General features: G+C 43.1%; 1 protein-coding gene across 4 annotated transcripts in view; it reads left to right on the top strand.

Moving 5' to 3' along the window:
• Positions 1-21,723, top strand: part of LOC310862864 (serine/threonine-protein kinase TAO1-like) — a 44,846-nt gene that overhangs the window by 3,410 nt on the left and 19,713 nt on the right. For 2 of the 4 annotated variants that reach the window (XM_083770971.1, XM_083770972.1), the window contains exons 2-11: positions 9,771-9,970; positions 11,695-11,958; positions 12,096-12,167; positions 15,140-15,241; positions 16,519-16,564; positions 17,117-17,213; positions 18,234-18,347; positions 19,997-20,088; positions 20,626-20,719; positions 21,369-21,450. In XM_083770971.1, the coding sequence (XP_083627097.1) occupies positions 11,824-11,958; positions 12,096-12,167; positions 15,140-15,241; positions 16,519-16,564; positions 17,117-17,213; positions 18,234-18,347; positions 19,997-20,088; positions 20,626-20,719; positions 21,369-21,450 (834 nt within the window). In that variant the 5' untranslated portion in view covers positions 9,771-9,970; positions 11,695-11,823. Of the gene's footprint in view, positions 1-9,770; positions 9,971-11,694; positions 11,959-12,095; positions 12,168-15,139; positions 15,242-15,550; positions 15,581-15,613; positions 15,636-16,518; positions 16,565-17,116; positions 17,214-18,233; positions 18,348-19,996; positions 20,089-20,625; positions 20,720-21,368; positions 21,451-21,723 lie in introns of those variants that run through there. The other 2 variants (XM_083770974.1, XM_083770973.1) reach the window with 2 other exon arrangements.

The following is a 21,723-nucleotide window of genomic DNA, read 5'->3' as shown; positions in this document are numbered from 1 at the left end:
ACATTTGTTAAAAAGTCAGGATTCAACTCACATTAGTTCGGATAAAATAAAAATGAAAAGTGAGAGCGGGGGAAAAAAAACAACACACAACACAGCATTTTAGATGCTTTTTAAACGTTAATTAACTGTAAATGCAACAGATGTTTTGAGGCAGGTTATTCCAAAGTGACAATGATCTATAAATAAATGATCTCTTTAGAAAAATATATTTTGGACGAGGTAACACAAACTGCCCATTACTGGAACCTCTAGTGTCAAGATCATGCACAGTATTACTAAAAACAATCTGTGAATTTATGAAAACAGGGGTTTTACTACTCATGACTGTTTTGAACAACACAAGAGTATTAAAAGATAACCTATTCTCAACTGTAAGCCAGGAGAGACTCACATTTGTTCTAAGAGGGCAACCCAGTACCAACCGTGCAGCCCTGTTCTGGACAACCTGGAGCTTCCTCAGGTCACCACTAGCAGCAGATGACCAATAGTCAAGATGACATAAAACAATCTGTGCTATTTCACTGTGTTTGGGTGAGTTCGGGTTTGACATTCTTTACGATTCTGTGCTATTGGGTTACAACTCGGACGGGACTGAGTCGGCTCTACCGAACTTCGCAACGCTCGACACGGCAAATTGTGCGCCTTAGCGCGATCTGTGGTGGCTCAAGTTCGGCAGAGACGGCGCCCCTCCGTCACAGTCTATCTAACTATTTCAGTGTAATATGTAACCAGATTTGGGGTTTTTCTAGGCGTCTATGTACGGAAGTGCAATCCGTGCTATTTCACTGTTTGGGTGAGACCGGGTAATTATATATCACCTTCAACAACCACACATTCATTGTGTAATTCTTCCCCTATCATGCAGCCTTAGTGCAACTGCCAACATGAAGTGATTTATTGTCTCCACCAGGCCGAAGGCATGTGGGGAGAGTATGTTTTGCACTTCGTCCGTCCGTGTGTCCGTCCGTCCGTGTGTGTGTGTGTCCGTCCGTCCGTCCGTGAACAGCTAATCTCGGCCACCGTTAACCCGGTCGATGCCAAATTTTCCACACACACTCCCTGGATGCCAACGATGAACCTCTGCCCCAAACTTTCCAGAACGGCCTGTTATAGCGCCACCAGGAGGCCGCTTTGTGCAAAACAAGTTTTTGCACAAGTACACCTACAGATTTTGTCCAAACATCGCGCTAATTGGTACACAGTCTCTCTAGAGCCATTCAACGAAACGGGTCTTTCAGATTTATCACACTCCATCCTGATTGGTTAAGATTGGCTTCCAAAGTTCACAGGAGTGCTCAGTTTCAAACAAAATGCTGCAAATCATGAACACATCGCGTGATTTCCGTGAAATTGTGCACGCACATTCCCACTAGGCCGAGGACGAAATGCCACATGAACAATTTCAACTCAGCCTCAAGGTGGCGCTATAACTGGCCGAAAAGTGTTTTTACCTCTAACTGCACGGATCTGTGGATAACCTGGTGGAGACCTGTGCCCAGAAGGGCACTTTTTCTAGTTCCTTGTGTTATCCTTTTTTCCTCTTTTTCTTATTTTATAGAAACTTACATTTGACTGTCCTTCATTCTTATCTCCCTCCTGTGATGACAGACTGGACAGCGCGGTATTTGCTTGTCATCCTGGTTTAACTACAGCACTTGTCTCACACATTGTGCACATACTGTTTGTTACAACACTGTTCAGGGATGGATGCAGATATGAAATGTGTATTATTCATTCATTGCACACAGCATGTAATAATGCCATAGTTATAGGTCATTTTCTTTCAGTATTTTGTGATCTAATGTCAAGCAGTGGTAAACAAATAAATAAGAATACAAAGGTAAATAAGATTTGGTAAAATGAGGCCGCAAAGGCTCCCACCTCTAGCCACAGTCAGTCAGGCCAAGTCTAAAACCTCTGGCATGTTCTGAAATACTTGAAACATTCTCACCACAGAGTATAGGCCTATTCTTAGTAAGAGGCTTGAAGATTACAGGTTTTGGGGGGTGATTTTGAGATTCAGGTTTTGAAGAGACCGACAGTAAATGGTGTAAATTGTTGGCTTAACTCCTGTCTTTTCTGATCGGATGACTTTCTACACTGGTCTTGAAGTCTGCTCTGTGTGTTTTTTCACAGTAGGGGCCGCCCAGGGTGGCTATTTGGCAAGAATAAAATCAATCAATAAATAAATAAATACCGGTAGTGTAGTAGTAATAGGGCATAGCATTGGTGGCCATTTTCTGATTCCATCGATCCAGACCACATTCATTTTTCACAAAGAGATTTAAGCTTAGAAATTTAGAATCAAGCCATTCAGGGTTCTGGTGAATCATGACCATAATCATTTGATTCGGCATCCAGGTCCACGAGAATCATGAACATAAAGCATTAGAATCTATGAAAAATATTGAAGTATTTATATATATATATATATATATATATATATACCGGTATATATGTATCATTTTCTTTCTCCTTCCTTCACAAATGTATGGTCACGATTCACCAGAAAATGAGTTGTAAGCGTATAGATTGTGCTTTTGTGTAACACGTCACACACACACACGCACACACACACTTTGCCAATAGGGATTCTCTTTGGCATGGAAAGTTTGGGAACACCTGGCCTAATGGTTGACTCTGTTGCGCTACAGTACTGTGTGTGTGTGTGTGTGTGTGTGTGTGTGTGTGTGTGTGTGTGTGTGTGTGTGTGTGTGTGTGTGTGTGTGTGTGTGTGTGTGTGTGTGTGTGTGTGTGTGTGTGTGTGTGTGTGTGTGTGTGTGTGTGTGTGTGTGTGTGTGTGATTGAATGTGCACGTGCATGTCTGCGCGAGTGTGCAAGAGAGTGATTTATCCCAGAGTTAATGCAGGAAACGGTATGGATTAAATCCGCTTACTCGTCACTCTCTCCATTCCTCTCTTGTCGTCATCATATCCATAGTGCCACAATCTGATGTGTTGTTTTTGTTGACATCAGGTTGGCTAGAGAGAGCTTTCGCTTTCTATGCTCTACGAAAGCCACCACAATCTGTAATCGGCCTGGAAAACAACGGAGGCCTCATGGCTTCACCCTCAAGCTTAGGGGCCATTGCATGCACAGTATGTGAGGCCTTTAAGAAACGGCACATGGACGGCTGTGTTGGGCGCAATTAATACTCCTATTTTAGAGCCAAATAAAAGTCGGCTCGGCTCTGTAGAGCCTACAATGTGACGTCATTTGAGGTTCGGGGGGCAGGTACCGTCCTAGAGTCGGCTCTTCGGTGCTACTGGAAATTACACTACAGCGGTAAAATAGGAGTATGAATCGGCACTTGCAGGTTTTGCAGTCTGTATCTTTAGGGCATGCTTGACTGTGATGCATTCTGCATGGTGTTGTTGGTGGTGGTGATGTGTATCTTTGGGGCATGTTTGACTGATGCATGGTGGTGGTGGTGTGTGAATAAATTGTGATGTTGCATGTTACAGTTTGACTACGGAATTAATTAATCCCTGTTGACTGCCTAGATTCACTAACCTTTGAAGAACCACCGCGCCGACATCATCCTTCCTTTTCATGAAAATCCGCTTTAAATGGTGTGATACGTTGTCGTAGTGTTGGAAAAATAATCCTATGGCGATCAACAACAACAGAGCGGAGGAGGAACGCCCGCGCTGCGTGCCACCGCCACCATTGGAATCTTTTGTGCCTCAATTTCCCAGAACCCTTTGCATGCCAGTGCGACTGAAAGTTTTGCGGTGACGTCATCCGAACGCGTCACCTATCCCACTGTCCGATGAAAACCCCCCTTAAAACCTATTAAAAACGCAAATTAAACAATGAAAAACGTAACTCGTGTATTAACTCGTTATTGGGAGGGAAGCTGTTCTACAATCAATTAACTCGTGTAACTCGTGAATGGGAGGGGAAGTGTTTATTCTATTGGTTACTGTACGTTTTCAAATTTCAATCGTTGTGGTTCTTTGCTAAGTTTGACTTTCATCAACAAATTGATGTCTAGAAATTGTAATACATATTTTATAATGGAATCCGTTATATATTGGAATGGACTAAATCGACCGGTCTGTTTAACCACTGCTGAAGCCCTACCACTGTATACTTGTCGTGCAAAGATATCAAAATAGCCAATCTACAAGCGAACAACATGCTGCAAGCTTACAGTAGAGCTGCTCCCATTTGAGAGTGTACAACTGGAACCAAATAATTTTGTACCCTGTCAGAGTTACGGTGGTCGTGGAAATGTAGAGGTTTGAGAACCACCCTACTGGTGGTCTGCTGTGGCATGATGACTTCATACTGTGACCGATGGTGGGTACAGAAGCTACAGTAAGACAGTCATGCCATGCATCAGGCGTCGGCCTGGCAGAGTTTGTGTGTGTCGTCGGGTGCAGGCCTACTTCTGTGCACATGCGTGTTGGCTGTGTGTAGTGTACACATATTGGATAACTCGGAACACAGGGTATGTCTGCTGTATTGATGTGGTGTATGTGTTGTTCACTGCCTACTAACACAGCCTATATAGAAGGTTGCCGGAATACGAGGCATATGTTCTGCACTGATGTGGCATGCTTGTGACCGTGTGTATGTGATGGTGAGCCTTTATAACAAGGATTAGCACATGTCGGAGTCTACATTTTGTCATTACGCTCTGTTCTGTAAGATGTAAATTGCCCCGGAGGCAGATGTTCACATATCAGGGCTCCTATATATGACCAAAGAGGGGGCCACAGAATTAGGAAAAACAACAAGTTATTTCTTAGTCAGGGGGAAGGCCCTGTGGCAGACCATATATAGCCAAAGTAGAACTAAGATTCTTTGATGGAACTACAGTCCAATTTGGATGAACCATTGTTTCTTTTCGAGATGCTTTGTATTTCAATTAAATGTATTTAAGAATACTTTTACCACTCAGCCCTGTGTCTTGGGTTAGGTAGGAGGATTCAATGAGCTGACTACTGTAGATGCTCTAAGTAAATAAAACATCTACTGATGCACAAACTTGGACACATCAACAGTTTTGTAATCTGCCCATTATATGATGAATTAACACATTTGTTATGCCCATTTATATTATGATCCATTAAGACATTTATTATTTTGTAAAATGGCAACTATTTGTATCTATCTCTGGAATCATGGATGTTTTTGGATCTTGCAACAGACACCCTCCTCCAGGCGACTCGACCAAGGCTGATCAGACCCCAAGTTAGGGGCTCTGGAGTCGCACCGAGGCCGAGTTTAAACCCTCCTTGCAGGTTTTACTGCAGTCTGTAGCTTCTGGTTCCTCCTCACGGAAGAGGTGGTTTGGGCTTCCTCCCCACCCCAGGTTGCAGTCTCTCCGCCTGGGCTGCCAACCCTCTCCACCCCAGGTTGAAGAGGTGGTTTGGGCTGCCAACCCTCTCCAGTCTCCACCCCAGGTTGCAGTCTCTCCGCCCGTCCTCTGTCTCTAGATGCCACCACTCTCTTCGTGGTCGTCACCCAATCTGTTCCTGGTTTTCATTAGTACTCTCACTCCCAGAGTCTTTCAGTAAACAAAACATCTACTGACGCACAGACTTGGACACATCATCAGTGTTATCTAACATCTAACATTAATATCATCTCCAAAATGGACACTACCACAATGGTCTGGCATTTAATTTTCACCCGAAAAGCGTCTTCACCCGTTTCATCATGTCACTGTTTGTGTTTGGCAGCTGAGGAGACCGGGACAACATTATTAGTTTTAGTGTTTGACAGTGACACAGAGACCAACACGTCTTATGCACAGCTTCTTCCAGAAGGACATGAGGATAATTTCTTTGCCTACAATACTGTACTGTACATAAGTAGTTCTTTTTTTCCTATGTCCAGCTTTGTGTGTTTGTGTACTGTGTAGTGTACCACATTTGTGATGATTTTATTGGCCAGTATTGCGCGTTTGTGTGTACCACCACCACTACCACCTAGTGATGATTTGATTGGCTGAGCACAAAATGTGATGTATGACGATAAGAGCGCCCCAAACTTGTGATTATCCCCCCCCCCCCCCCCAATGATGTGTGGAAATTAGACGTTGTCTTGTAAGTAGGTTCAGCCCAAGGGGAAAGACGTGTGTTCAACAATGTTTTCGATGAGCATCCAGACTGGCCATAGCCTAGAGCAGTGGTTCTCAAATGGAGGGTGGGGGTCCACAAATAGTTTTGGGTGGTCTGCATATGATTCATTTATTTGTGCATTGTGCAACATTGTTTTCTCACTCAATAATAAACAAACCAACACACAGTATATGTGCATGTATATAGGTTGTCTGCATATTTCTAAAGTGACATTTTAAGAACATTCTAAGGAAACCTTTTAATACCAAATTGACCAAATAGTCAACAAATATTACATAAAGAGGCAAACATATTTTCACTATTTATCTGTGGTACCGAGTCAAACAAAAATGTAATGCCTCAACTCCTACAATTGCTTGTCAGGGTGGAGGGGGGAGGGTCCCCATTTCAAATATGATTATTAGTTCCATGGCCTGCTTGTGTGTGAAATCTGATGCTGATCGGTGTAGTGAATTGCGAGATGAGCCATGGAGAGAGACATACCGGTAGTCTGAATGTACTGTAACGATGGACAGTCTTTTATTATATCCCTTCCCCATATATACATACATTGCACACAACCCCAAGACATTTCCATCTCACATGCCCTGCCTAGACACATACAGAATGATGGAGGGAGGTTCATACAATAATGAGGGCATGCCTCCTGGCGAAGGTTTGCAATCTACTGCATGTACCTTTCCAGCAATGTGGCCCACAGAGCAGGAGCCTATTTTTGTAGCATGAGCGAGGCAGGTCGATGTACATGGACTGATGGACTGCATTTATATGGCGCTTTTCTCCAACGCTTTATGTACTTTACATTCACCCATTCGCACACAGATGGCGGAGGAAACCATGCAAGGCACCGGCCTGCTCATCGGGAGCAGTTAGGGGTTCAGACAGTGTCTTGCTCAAGGACACTTCGACACTTTTCCAGGAGGAGCTGGGAATCTAACATCCTGAGCCACTGCCGCCCCTGTACAAGTACTGTATAAGTACACCCCTAGACATGACGCTAGTAGTATGTCACATGGACTTTCCCCCAATTCTGTCTTTGATGCTGACTGCCAAGAACGGAGGCATTGAGTCCAATTATTATAGTCTTTTGTATGACCTGGCCGGGAAATTGAACCTTGATCTCTCCCAATCTCAGGGTGGACACAATAAGCACAAGGCCACTGAGCTGGTCCGCACCTTTCTAGTTAGTATATATTTTGTATTTTCAAATGAAAAGTCTAGTCACTAGACTTTTCAAAGTATCTGTAACGCTAACTTCACACTAGACTCTAGTGTGAAGTTAGCGTTACAGATACTTTTGTTGCATGCATTTAATTATAAACAATTCATCAGAAGAATCAGAGGTTTTCTCTCAAGTCAATTTACATATACAGAAGAGCAATGACCCCACGTTGTCTTGAGCTATGTAGCCCATAAGGCAGGAGCCTATCACCTCTTTCTGTAGCATGAGGCAGCTTGATGTACAAGTACCCCAACTGGATATGATAACATTAGCATGTCACAGGTACCCCAGCCAGTGCCAATCAGGGAGGCATTGGCTCCCATTATCATAGTCTTTGGTATGACCAGGCCGGGGAATCGAACCTCCGACCTCCCAGTGTCAGAGCGAACACTTTAACCTTGATGCCACTGAGCTTGTAAAATGGTGGCAAGGAAACACGCCACCTAACTGGAAGTAATCTCACGTGGAAGAAGGAGCCATGTTGGCTGGGGTGACGAGAGGGAGAGAAAGAGACGGAGATATATACTCAAGGTTGTATTTTTAAACATTATCATCAAGTATATTTTGTAATTTGTGGTAAGATAATTTGTAATGAGATACTTTTTGATTTATTTATGCCCGTCTCGGCTTGATATCAAAACAAAATCTGAGACACTTGGCTGTGAGTACTTCATGTACCTCTGCATACCTAAAGTCATTCCTAAAATTGAACTCTTATGTGAATTTCACTCTGAAGTGTACAGTTGACTATGGCTATATTTATTTTGTATTAAATTTATATTGTGGCAAGGGGCAACTAGTGCGTTATGTCTCACCTATTCATTAGGCTCCTTGCCTTTACCCAGCATGGTGGAACAAAATGTACACAAACTACTGTGGTAAAAAACAGGTTTACAATCCATTTCTTGAACGCTCTGTTTGTTGTGATTTGTCGTGCACAAGGTGCACGTGTTCGTGCTCGTTCCTCCCTTCCAGATCCGTCTTGTGACTCAGTTGTGTGTGTGTGTGTGTGTGTGTGCGTGTGTGTGTGTGTGCGTGCTTGTGCGTGTGTCAGCTGATTTAGTTATCTAGTCCATTATAAGCCTACACATACAGTACTCTGCTTATTTTCATTTCGGGGCCCCTCCCCATTCTAAATTTCTTGTAAGGACAAGAAACAAAAGGTATGATGGCTTTGATGGTTTCACACTGCAGAGCATTAAAACAGACATTACATTCTCCTACAACTGAATGCAAGGGTGCTCCTCCGTCCCTATGTATTATATATAATATTATCCAATATTATATTAGAGTAAAAATGTAATTTATTTTCAGCAGTGTCTTTCTTCCTTTCAGTTGAACTACCTTTGTTTGGCACAGATCACTGACCTCTGGGGTCGCCGTTTGGACAAGTCTTGCTCAGAAGGGTGTGGGTGTGTGTGTGTGTGTGTGTGTGTGTGTGCGACTGTGCGTGTGTGCATGGAGACACACACATGGATCAATGCTCTATAGCGTTGCAGAGTTGTTTCAAGAAGTGTTAATCGAATGAATAAATCGAAGGAAATATTGTGTGCATGCGTGTGTGTATAGACACAAACACTTGTCTTTCTTCCATCATGAGGCATCACAAAAGGCGCGCGCGCGCACACACACGGCTTACTTGTCCATGCCACATCAATAAACTAAAACATTGTTTGCACATACTGTACTACATACAGTACACAGATTGCTGCGGCCCTCAATCATTTAATTATAGCCTCTCCAACACGCATGGACACACACACACACACACACACACACACACACACACATACACACAGCCCTCATTAATATAGACAACAGGCCAACAGTAGACATTAAATCAATCCTGTGATAGGATTATTTACATTTCCCAGTTAGTCCGGTAGCCTAATTGCCGCAAGGTTGTTCTGAATTGAAGTACTTTTGATGACTCGAGACTTTCAAGGTTGGTGTGTAATCAGTGAGTTATCCTCCAGAGTCTAGTCGTGGCTATTGTATACTTTTGGTCATCATAGACTAGTTGCTACGGTTTTATGTGGTTCGTTTTTGGTTTCTTCAATGCTACTGTAGTGGTAAAAGTGACACTTTGGAATGAAAAATGCTTGGCTATTTGCGATTTCGCTATTACCGTGTTTCTCAAACTTTTTCATGGATGGAACCCCATTTGAAAATATATGCCAGGGACCCCCATAAGAGAAGATTTGTATGGCTCTAGTCTAGCAGTAATTCACAAACATTTTAATCTCAAAGACCCCCAGTTTGACATGCATTTGGCTATGGACCCCCAATTTATGACATTTCTATCTCTGGAAATCTATATCGTAAAATCAATATTAATTTAACTCTGAGTGTACAAATGGACGCTCCATTTGTACACACTGAGTTACAGATCCATTAGGTTCCCTTTGGTTCCTGTATATGTTTTATAATTAATATTTTTCTTTTTATCTTAGTGTCCAGTTGCAGTTGGTGGCCCCGGATAGAGGATAGGCTACACATCTCATGGCGGAAATTGATTCCAAGGACTAGTTGACTGAGTTGGACCGCTTGGAGATCCTGGGTGCTTGGGGACCCTACCTACAGCATCGCAGGATCCGAATCTTTCCCCAGTTTGGAGAAATCTCCGACGTACCAAAGGAAAGCTACCGGAAAGGTGAGTGAAGCCTGTGCATTGCCTTTTTGAAAGCATACAGTATAAGCTTATTATGTAGCATTGTTTGAGTGTGGCAGTGCATGGCATTTGCCACACCTTCATTTTGTAGAGGCAACCTTTGTGCCGAACAGACAAGAAAATAAAAATATGTTAATAATATACTCTCAGGAGTCATCGATCAATATGTCCGTACATGGACAAATGTGCCTGTGGCAAATACTTGGTTTACACATTATAATGTTCTTATTTTGATCATAAGATCCAATTACTGAATGTCAAGAATATATGACACTGATTTATGACACTACGACACATAAGGAGTCTAATGGCACTAGTGGTTGTCAAACGTTTTATTTGCAAGGACCCCCATAACTCTGAGCGTGTACAAAATGAACACTATTTGAACACTCAGAGTTAAGAGCTACTCCTGAACGACCATAACAGGTCATTCAGGGCTAGCTCTTTGTGTTTCTGGTAATATTAGGGTCCGCTCATTTTGTATGTCTGTGGCAAAAATTACATTTTACAAAAATGTCCACAACAAGCCAGTATGGCGATGACCCCTGTGTCCTTTCCCTCTGTTGACAGTATTATGATAGGCAGCTCACTCCCTTGCAATTGTGTACTTGTATTCATACTCTGGGAAGTGTGTAACGGTAACCTATATTATATATATTATTATCAGTCCGGACTTCGGCACATAGGAGACGAGTATTAGTGGGCGAGATTACTTAACCTTTACAAACTCCTTCAGCCAATCAGCGTAACAAAAGAACAACTGGACAGGGCCTGCACAGACTTTAGGGGCTACCGCTTGGGGCACACCAAACTGCTGAGCAGGAATCTGGAGGCCTGTTTGAAGACCAAATACCTCATATACACCTATGACATAATAATTCTGTTGATACAGACGTATTGATGATACAAATAGTTTTGACTGTTCAATATCGCGCGCAGCCATTACTCTAGACAATTACACCTCTCATCACCCTGTCGTCCCTTCACTATAAATTGTCTCCCCCTTTACCTCCCAATGAGAGAGAGAGAGAGAGAGAGAGAGAGAGAGAGAGAGAGAGAGAGAGACGTGGCGGGTGGGTGGGTTGAATGACGCCTGGCGGTCAGTCGGAGCTTGGAGGCCCCCCTGAGGGTGGACGCCCGTTTCAATTGAAACTGGTGAAACATAGCAAAGGCCTCCTATGCTGCTGAGCAAACAAACTTTTGTATTTTTGCAGGGAAATACTGCCCGAGGGCTGCTGAACTAGCTATAAATCTGTGCCGAAAAGCGCCTACTGCACCCACCCATCCCCCCCTGCTGAGGAAGTGTGTGTGTGTGGGGGGGCTTTGTTTCATGTCCCATGCATATAGGGACATCTCTACATATCTGTCTGTCCTTGCCCCTTTCATGACTATTATGGTTACTTCTTCCCCCACTGATTGTACTTGGAGCGGCAGTGGCTCAGGGGTAGAATGACCGGATGGGAAACGCAAGGTTCCCAGTTTGAACCCGGGCTCCCCCAGAGTTAGTGTCGAAGTGTCCTTGAGCAAGACTCTGAACCCCTAATTACTCCTGATGCGCAGGTTGGTGCCTTGCATGGTATCGGTGTGTGAATGGGTGAATGTAATGCACAATCTATGTAAGTGCCTTGGATAAAGGCGCTATATAAATGCACCATTTACCATTTACTTGTAGTTTTTCAAATACCCTTTTTTTTCTTTGTGCCTAGGTCCCCATGTCCTGGTTCCTTTGGCAGCTCCATTTCTGCAGATGAAGCGTCAGCTGCTGTGGCGTAGCTCAGCACCCAGATAGTCCCCTCTCCCCCTCTTGCGGGTGCCAAGGGACTCCACTACCCAGGATGCCCACTGCCTCTGTACGGGCGGGCAGCCTCAAGGATCCGGAGGTGTCGGACCTCTTCTTCAAAGATGACCCAGAGAAGCTCTTCTCCGACCTCCGTGAGATCGGACATGGCAGCTTCGGAGCGGTCTACTTCGTACGTTTAGTTTTCTATGTTCACTTAGCCCTGGCATACGGCAAAAGGGGGGCGGGGGGTAGTGTGCACAAGGGAATTGACTTCGCAGGACTTTGAGTTTGGTGTATATATTACGGTGTTCTTTCTGTGTGTTGTAGGCGCGGGACGTGCGGACCAATGAGGTGGTGGCCATTAAGAAGATGTCTTACAACGGAAAGCAGTCCAATGAGGTGAGGCTGCAGTAGCACTGTGCACAACACACTCTGTGTTCATTTTACTCAGAGGCCCCTTTTTCACCGGGGTTGAACCGGCTCCGTTCTTTTTTCCCTGCTTAATTTTGAACCAAATTAATTAACTGGTTTAGATCCCTAAAAGTTGGTTCGGAACTGGAACCAAATAATACTTCTTCTTGCCTTGAAGTGGGAACCAAAGTGGATGTGTCACTATTCAGTTTGGAAGATGCAGATGTGATATAAAGTTTATAAACCATCATAAAAAAAAGAACAGAACCAGTTCTAGAACCAAAGTTACTTTGGTGGAAAAGGGGCCAGAGTGTACAAATGAACCCTTAAGACAAGTACATGTCACAAATCACATCAGAACTACCATTCTTGCTGTCGGGAGGAAACCACCTAACTCCATTTTTAAGGTTTTAAATCTTTTTTCTTGCATACATCATTGCTATTGAACACCCTTTACATCTGTATGTTGTTTCAAAATATTGAACCAATGGAAAGTAGTAAAAATCGTTTTGGACAAACCTCTTAACTCCATTGGACCGTCAAACTGTCTGCTAAAGCATCTAACTGCACCACATTTCCCTCTCTCACAACACCAACTTTATTATTAGCCCAAACACACATACAAATTTGTCCTACTGCTCATCTCTCCATTACTACTTGTTTTACCAGTAAGACGCCCTGGGGGCGAGAAGCAAGGAGGAGGTCGCTTCTCACCCTCAGGGCGTCTTACTGGTAAAAACTGAAACGTAGCTTCTTAATAAATTGAGAAGCAGGAGTTAAACTATTAATTTGATGTCAGTCAGGTCAGATGTAGAGTTGCTGGCTGGCTCCGTATATGTGCGGTCTCCACACTCTCACGGAGGAGACTTGCGCCGGCTCGCAACGGCGTCCTCCATGAGACTCTGGCGGTGGTGCCACTGCTACTCTCTGCTCAGGCAGCGACAGCTTGTCGGCAGTCTCCTCCTTGAGAGCGTGGAGGTCGCGCTGCTGGGGCAGACTGCTGGGCGAGTGCTGTCTGCTAGGCTAATTTTAGCCGCAATCCTTTTATAAGTCAGCCGAAACGTTAATATTGTAACCGCGAGGCAGCGACGATGTTGTTATAGTTACATTTTGTACTTTCGCCAGCACTGCTAAGGCTTAGCTATATGTTCACATGGGAAGCCCGGATCAGATTGGTTTCATCAAGTCTAAAAAGCAAGAAACCTGATTAACTTTGTTAATCGGATTTTAACCACATTCCTAGGTGGTTTGAAATGCGATTCAAATCCGATTTAGAAAATGGCTGATCCACAAGCCTGCAACGTGTGGCATCATGACGTGCTGTGAGTTTGTAGATCAGCTACTTTTGCCGATGTTTGAATACACAAACCTGATCTGATCACTTGCAAATAACAGGGTGCTGTGGACTGTCGGTCCTAAAGATAAGATTTGAGAAATGAATCAGATGTGAGCTATACAGCCTGAACAAGGCCTAAGTAGTGTTTCCCATCTAATATCCCTCTCAAAAGCAACAAAACACATTCTGCTCTTTTTATTCTGTTTACTCACGGTAGCTCAGGAAGTAATGACAGCTTCTAGACAATGATTTGTGGACAGACTTAGTGTGAGTCAAGCTCACCAGTAGCTTTGTGTGTTGTTGGCACAGTGGTTTTCATGCAGCCAGTACTCGGGGAAACACTATATTTATAATCACTGTCTAGAACTCTATATTTAGAATCTTCGTACAGTAAAACATTTACCTCTCAGTTCGGGAAACGGGTCTGGCTTAACCATGCTGTCAGTCAGGTCGAAGACATTTCAAACAACAGGAGAGACAACAAAGCAATCATTCTTTGGATAGACAGGAAATTCAGGTACCGTATTTGAATTGTAACGCCGACAAGGATCTTTTTTCAACCGAACTGCATTTTCTTCACGCCATGGACTATATATACATCCTCAATTTAGCGTAGGATTGTACACGTGATATATATTGATATATATTGTTTAGACTGACACTAGGTTCTTCTTGGTTCACTGCACTCATGATCCTAGTTTACTGAGGCACTACTTCACTGACTCTCTGCATTTGATGTATTGTGTTTACTATGCTAGTCGCTCTAGTTCAGAGCGTCTACATTAGGGAGCCTGGCAAATCTTTGTGTGATAGCATTTTACTTTGTTCTTTTACATGAACCACTTCAACCCTGTAGTATCCCTATTCTGAGGGGAACATTAGCCAAAAATAGACAAGCTTGTACATACTAGTCTATTTTCCGTGATGAGGTTTGTTGTTGAAGGAAAAAAAGAGCAGACCAAGTACAGAGCCAAGGGTCAAGTTTACTAAGTATTGAGGGTTTATAAGTGGTTAGATTAACATAAATCCAACATAATAGAAAAAACATTAACACTGATGAATCGGAATTATGAAAAAGTTTAATCTGCAACAACATTTTATTACAACTAGACCTGTACGTGCCCGTCGCAGTCGGTCACCGGCCTACTTGGGAACGATGCAACTTGGGAACCTAATATACGTTGTCATAGCACCCGTTTTAACTGTCAGCCGGTGTCCCACATGGAGATCTGTGTATGTGCCTGTGTGTGAAGACTGCAAACTGCAAACTTGTGCATTACAACCGTACACACACGTACGCACGTATGCAGAGACATGGCGCATTTATTGTAGGATATGTGTTTGTTCAGTAACAGGGCCCTGTCTCTCCAGCTCTTTAGTAAACAGAAAATGCATTTTCGGTTTGGGATACCAATTTAGTCCAATGAATCAGGTGGGAGAACTCTTACAGGTGAAATTGGAAGTGATGAAACATAATAACAGGCAGACATAATTGGACCTAGAACACTATAAAACAAACTTTCTCTCCTCATGGGATGAAATTGGCAACCCTCCTGAAAATGCATTTTCTGCATAGTGAACCAACAAACAACAAATCTCACTTCAACTCCATTTCTCCTAACAGAAATGGCAGGACATCATCAAGGAGGTGAAGTTTCTCCAGAGGATTCGACATCCCAACAGTATAGAATACAAGGGCTGCTACCTCCGTGAACACACAGCATGGGTAAGACAACAACAGTATAGAATACAAGGGCTGCTACCTCCGTGAACACACAGCATGGGTAAGACAACAGTCTAGAATACAAGGGCTGCTACCTCCGTGAACACACAGCATGGGTAAGACAACAACAGTATAGAATACAAGGGCTGCTACCTCCGTGAACACACAGCATGGGTAAGACAACAGTCTAGAATACAAGGGCTGCTACCTCCGTGAACACACAGCATGGGTAAGACAACAACAGTATAGAATACAAGGGCTGCTACCTCCGTGAACACACAGCATGGGTAAGACAACAGTCTAGAATACAAGGGCTGCTACCTCCGTGAACACACAGCATGGGTAAGACAACAGTATAGAATACAAGAGCTGCTACCTCCGTGAACACACAGCATGGGTAAGACAACAACTTGTCATGGTAGCTTGGTTACAACCGAAACAGACTTCCTCTTCAAAATAAGAGGCACTTGTAATGATTAGTCAACACTAGTTTTATTTCTAAGTCTACTTACAGGACGTAGATAGACATTTGTAGTATGTGACACCAGAGCGGGTAGGCATTAAGACTGCTTAATTTTTAGCAACTTCCGAGCAACATTTATTTTGACCATGCATGCGCACCTGGCACTGTGCACCCCTCCTAATAACAAACTCATTGCATCCCAGCTGGCTTTTGGATAGATTTTGATTGGTTGTCAAATATTTATATTGTTTAACAAATCACTCTGAAAGTGATCCAAATGATATCGTCTACGAGTTACTAGTATAGTTATCATTATAGTTGTGTGGTGTGTTCACTGCCATTCATTTTTTGAGGGGCGCTACCCCCCCCCTTATACTCGGCTATAGTGTAGATTTTCGTCTTACACAAACATTACATTCCCATTGACAATGAATGGAGAATTATATGTGGACGAGTAATCGGCTTTTTTTGTCCTACACAAAGAAGAAAGAATGGATGATGTACGATGATAAGAGCGCCCCTCACTTCACACGGGTGTGATATATATCATCATGCTTGGTGCCAATAGTGCTTAAGACTCAATGTAGCCCTAAGTCAAACCCTAGACCTTTTACAAAAGTGAAGATCTCTAAAGCCTCTGGGTCTCACAAACATAGTAGTACAAACTCACAGTAATACACACTCGCACACTAAATAAATGTATAATGCCATAATATTTGTATAACAATGGTATCTCCATCTAGCATCTCATATACATATGTCGTGCGTGTAAGTACACACACATTTAACATTCTGTGTTTGCTTGTTCTTTACATAGTTGGTGATGGAGTATTGTCTGGGCTCTGCCTCTGATCTCCTGGAAGGTAGGTGGAAAAAAATATCACTCCTCTTTCCACGTCTGATCATAGGTCTGATCATAGGTCAACCACTCGGGCCTCACTGTCAACAAGAAGGGATAGTTTGCGGGTTTTGGTTTGCAACTGCACTTCGAAGCCAAAGAGTTGTAATTAAGTGAAACTTAAAAAAATTACTTTAGACTCGGAGTCAGTCGACCCGTCCTAACAAAGCAGAAGGGGATCTATTGTGCGGTGGCATTTATGTGTATAATTTCAATATACTGGAAATGTAAAGCTGTGCCCTCCTCAGCTGTGCTCATCACTGTAATGCAGTGCTTCTCTCTCTCTGTGTGTGTGTGTGTGTGTGTGTGTGTGTGTGTGTGTGTGTGTGTGTGTGTGTGTGTGTGTGTGTGTGTGTGTGTGTGTGTGTGTGTGTGTGTGTGTGTGTGTGTGTGTGTGTGTGTGTGTGTGTGTGTGTGTGTGTGTGTGTGTGTGTGTGTGTGTGTGTGTGTGTGTGTGTGTGTGTGTGTCAATCCTTGCCTTAATACTTACCTCAACATTGTTCTCTCCTCCCTGCAGTTCATAAAAAGCCTCTGCAAGAGATGGAGATCGCTGCCATTACCCATGGTGCTTTGCAGGGCTTAGCCTACCTTCATTCCCACAATATGATCCACAGGTAAGAGACTACTTTAAAATGGTGAAAAACATATTGTTAATTTCAGTCCGTCTTTAACCCATTTAAATCGGGAAAGCATCTGTGGCATTTTAGATATGAGCAGATCTACAAGCTCATAGCGTCGCGTGTCACTTCGTGCCGTGCTACGAGCTTAGATCTGCTAATATTTTGGATAAACCGTGAAAATCTTTGAAGAAAAAAAGAAAGGGAAAAAAAAACAAGCACGCATGCATACACACACACAAAGGGAAGGAGCTTATGAAAAATACATGCTTTTCTGCTGACACGCAGGTAGCAGATAGAGCCACTTCTTAGTGACGCCATCCTTTGATGGTGCATTGATCTGGGCAGCCATAATCTGGTAATGGGCAGCACCTGTTTTTTAAAAAGGAAAATCAGTAGAGACAATGCTCTGGGGAACTTGAATGAGAGTTTCATGACAATCCACATATTCGATTTGTGTGAAAGTATAAATTGTGGTGGGGCTAGAGCGGTGGACAAGTCAGCCAAATCTGCTTGTGCCCATACCACATTATTATTGCAATCCAACTATACAAAAGGTTCTGAGCTATTAGCTACCAGTACTCATTTTGCAATACAGAGGCACATTATAAATGGTAAAAAAAGATAATAATATATATATATATATTACCATATATTACCATTTATTACCATTTATAACGTGCCTCATATATATATGCACATACACAATTTTATACCTGCCATCTGTCTTTTGGGCATGTTTTGGGGGAATTGTTTAATTTAATATATATAATTTATTTATTTTTTATTTATTTTTATTTTCAGTCGGAAGCTTGTAAGATATGTTGTTTGTGACTTAGATTGACCATGTCTCTTCACCATGTATATTAACCCTGTACACTATTCTGCTTATTACATGGCTACTAGCTCACATTTATAATTCCATAACTATGTAAACTGTTTTAGAGATCAAATCAAACAGAATGCAGAAATTAGAATGCCATCAAAGTCTATGTTTTCTTTGTCCTCTTCATTCAGGGATGTCAAGGCGGGGAACATCCTGCTAACTGAACCCGGGCAGGTTAAACTTGCAGACTTTGGCTCCGCCTCCATTGCCTCACCCGCAAACTCCTTCGTGGGGACGCCATATTGGTAAGGGCCATGTTGGACGGAGACCTCCGTCTTTTCATATTGGTAAGGGCCATGTTGGACGGAGACCTCCGTCTTTTCATATTGGTAAGGCCCATGTTGGACGGAGACCTCCGTCTTTTCATATTGGTAAGGGCCATGTTGGACGGAGACCTCCGTCTTTTCATATTGGTAAGGGCCATGTTGGACGGAGACCTCCGTCTTTTCATATTGGTAAGGCCCATGTTGGACGGAGACCTCCGTCTTTTCATATTGGTAAGGCCCATGTTGGACGGAGACCTCCGTCTTTTCATATTGGTAAGGGCCATGTTGGACGGAGACCTCCGTCTTTTCATATTGGTAAGGGCCATGTTGGACGGAGACCTCCGTCTTTTCATATTGGTAAGGCCCATGTTGGACGGAGACCTCCGTCTTTTCATATTGGTAAGGGCCATGTTGGACGGAGACCTCCGTCTTTTCATATTGGTAAGGGCCATGTTGGACGGAGACCTCCGTCTTTTCATATTGGTAAGGCCCATGTTGGACGGAGACCTCCGTCTTTTCATATTGGTAAGGGCCATGTTGGACGGAGACCTCTGTCTTTTCATATTGGTAAGGCCCATGTTGGACGGAGACCTCCGTCTTTTCAAATCCAACCGTTGGCTGCCATGGACGGAGTTCTCAGTCTTTAAATTAGATTGATTGCGGTTGGTCGCGGTCCTAAGCTACTTAGTTTCTGCTCTGGTTAGCTCTGGAATGACCCGAGATTCAAGGTCACCACAGCCATTCACCCACTGTTTCTTTAGCTTTTTGAAATGCTCTTATCTCGGATTCTAATCCCAGATTCCGATTCTAATCGAAACAAGCTCTATTTGCGGTCGATTACATCTGCGTCGCTGACCGCGGTTACAAAATGTATGTTTCAGGAGACTTGGATATCTCTGCTGTCGGGAAGAAACCATCTAACTCCAAAATGTTAATTTTTCAGGAAATGAAAAATATAAGATTTTCAGGAAATTAAGAAAACCTTATATTTTGAAAACAAAGCAATACTGCCTCATCAAAGTTGATGTTGTGACTTTATATATTGTCAATTACTTGCATGAGAGTGGGAGACGTGGTGGAGTTGGTTGCTTTAGCAGACAGTTTGAGGGTCCATTGGAGTTGAGAGGTTTTGTCCAAAGCTTTTTTTTTTATATTTTCGAAACAACACACAGACGTAAAGGGTTAGCACTGATTCATGAAAAACAATGAGTTGGGTGGTTTCCTCTCAACAGCAACAATATGCAATGCGATATATTTAACATTATAATAGTAAGCTTTCACAAACCTAGGGTGATTTTTAAGACACGGCTGACCTTTTTATTCCTGGCAGTGAATCTGTTTAATGTCCAGCTTGTCCTTGGCTGTGAATGAGTAGCATGCTTTTTTTAAGATATTGTTTTTTTGCGGCTTACACCTTTATTGATTTTTTTTAAGGGATAGAAAGTAGGCTGACAGGAAACGGGAGAGAGATGGGGGGATGACATGCGGTAAAGGCCGTGTCGGGTCCGGGAGTCGAACCCGCGGCACACCGCGACTGGATCACCAGTCCGGTGCCCAGACCGTTACGCTACGGCCTGGGCCATGAGTAGCATGCTTAATCCTCTTAATATGTTCTCTTCATTCTCCAGGATGGCCCCAGAGGTGATTCTGGCCATGGATGAGGGCCAGTATGATGGAAAGGTGGATGTTTGGTCTCTAGGAATCACCTGTATAGAATTAGGTAGGTGCATCTATCGTATGTCTGTGTATACCGGTACATGTCTGTGTTGGTTGGTTGCAATGGATAATTTCACACTGAACTTGAAGGATCATACCAGTGTCAATACATGTCATTGTCTATTCACAGCAGTTATTTTTTAACAATGTGTTTATTGTTACTTTTGTAATTACAGTGATAAGCACACAACACACTCATGCATAGATACACTGCAACCACCCCCTCCCAACATCTCCATAACAAAGACCTAGAAAGTCATTACATTAACCTGTTACAGTTAATCAGAGTATTTGATATGATCAAACTTGCAATAGAATAGTTTAGAAGGTGGTCTCCATGGTCTCAGAAATGACATAAAAGCAAAGGTTAATGCCTCAAATGCACCAATAAAAAAATATATAACTGTTTATAGCAATATTTATGAGACACAAAGGTAGCATCCGGATTCAAAGGTAAAGCAACGTATAGGTTGCACCAGGTCTAAATGGGTTAATTAAAGATCTGTGCTGTCTCTAATAGTAATTATCCTTTTGTTGCCAGCGGAGAGGAAGCCACCCTTGTTTAACATGAATGCGATGAGTGCCTTATACCACATAGCGCAGAATGAGAGCCCCACACTGCAGTCCAGTGAATGGTGAGAAAGACCACACACAGTACTAGAGCTCTTCACGGGCACCCTGATTCTGGAAATACCAGACAGGGCCCGAGACACGTGCTGCACTGGTGAAAGAGAAAACAAATGAAGTGTTGTTTACCTACTGTGCAATGTTTTAGGCTGTTTTTAGGATCAACGCAGCAAAGAAAAGTTGAGCTACTCAATGCATGTGTAGTGTACCATACTTGGCGGCTGATTTGAATGTAAAACACCTGCGTACAACGTCGTCGGGTATTCTCGGAAATAAACGGATGTCGGAAACAAATTGGGCCCATAAGTAAAGAAAGAATGCCGGAACCGCTCGGAATCTGACAACATTTTCACAGGTCCACTCAGGCCGGGTGCCGTCATTTAATAGAAATCTAGGAGCGGGTCGGAATCTGATCAAATATCACAGGTCTATTTTGGGTTCGGGACCTTCAGGGTTTTTTTTACCCGTGAAGAGCTCTCTCACATACACACACACACACACACACACACACACACAGATTCATTTTCAGTGTTAACGATATGCATGTGTTTGAAGTTGACCAGACCACCCATGACCAAAAAGCATGTCAAAATGTAATTTTGTATTGACAAAATGGCAGACGCCAGGGGTTAAACATATTGTCTTATTTCTGTGCAGGACGGACTACTTTAGAAACTTTATTGATTCTTGCCTTCAGAAGATTCCCCAGGACAGACCACACTCTGATGATATGCTGGGTGTAAGAACACACACACACGCACACACGCACACACACACACACACACACACACACACACACACACACACACACACACACACACACACACACACACACTGTACTAAGAGAGTGGGGTCAGTGCATTAAGATGAAGATTGCGGAACTTCTGGTGTTAAATCTCTCTTTGATGTTTGCTCTCTGTTCTATCCCCATAAGCCTGTGTTTTATTTTTTTCCTCTCCCACTAATCCCCTAGTTCCTGACTACACATGCTGTACACAAACATATGCACACC

Source organism: Protomyctophum parallelum (genome assembly GCF_964188405.1).
Source record: "Protomyctophum parallelum genome assembly, chromosome: 1".
NCBI lineage: Eukaryota > Metazoa > Chordata > Actinopteri > Myctophiformes > Myctophidae > Protomyctophum > Protomyctophum parallelum.
The sequence above is the reverse complement of the archived record's forward strand: the minus strand, read 5'-3'. Positions and strand labels throughout refer to the sequence as shown.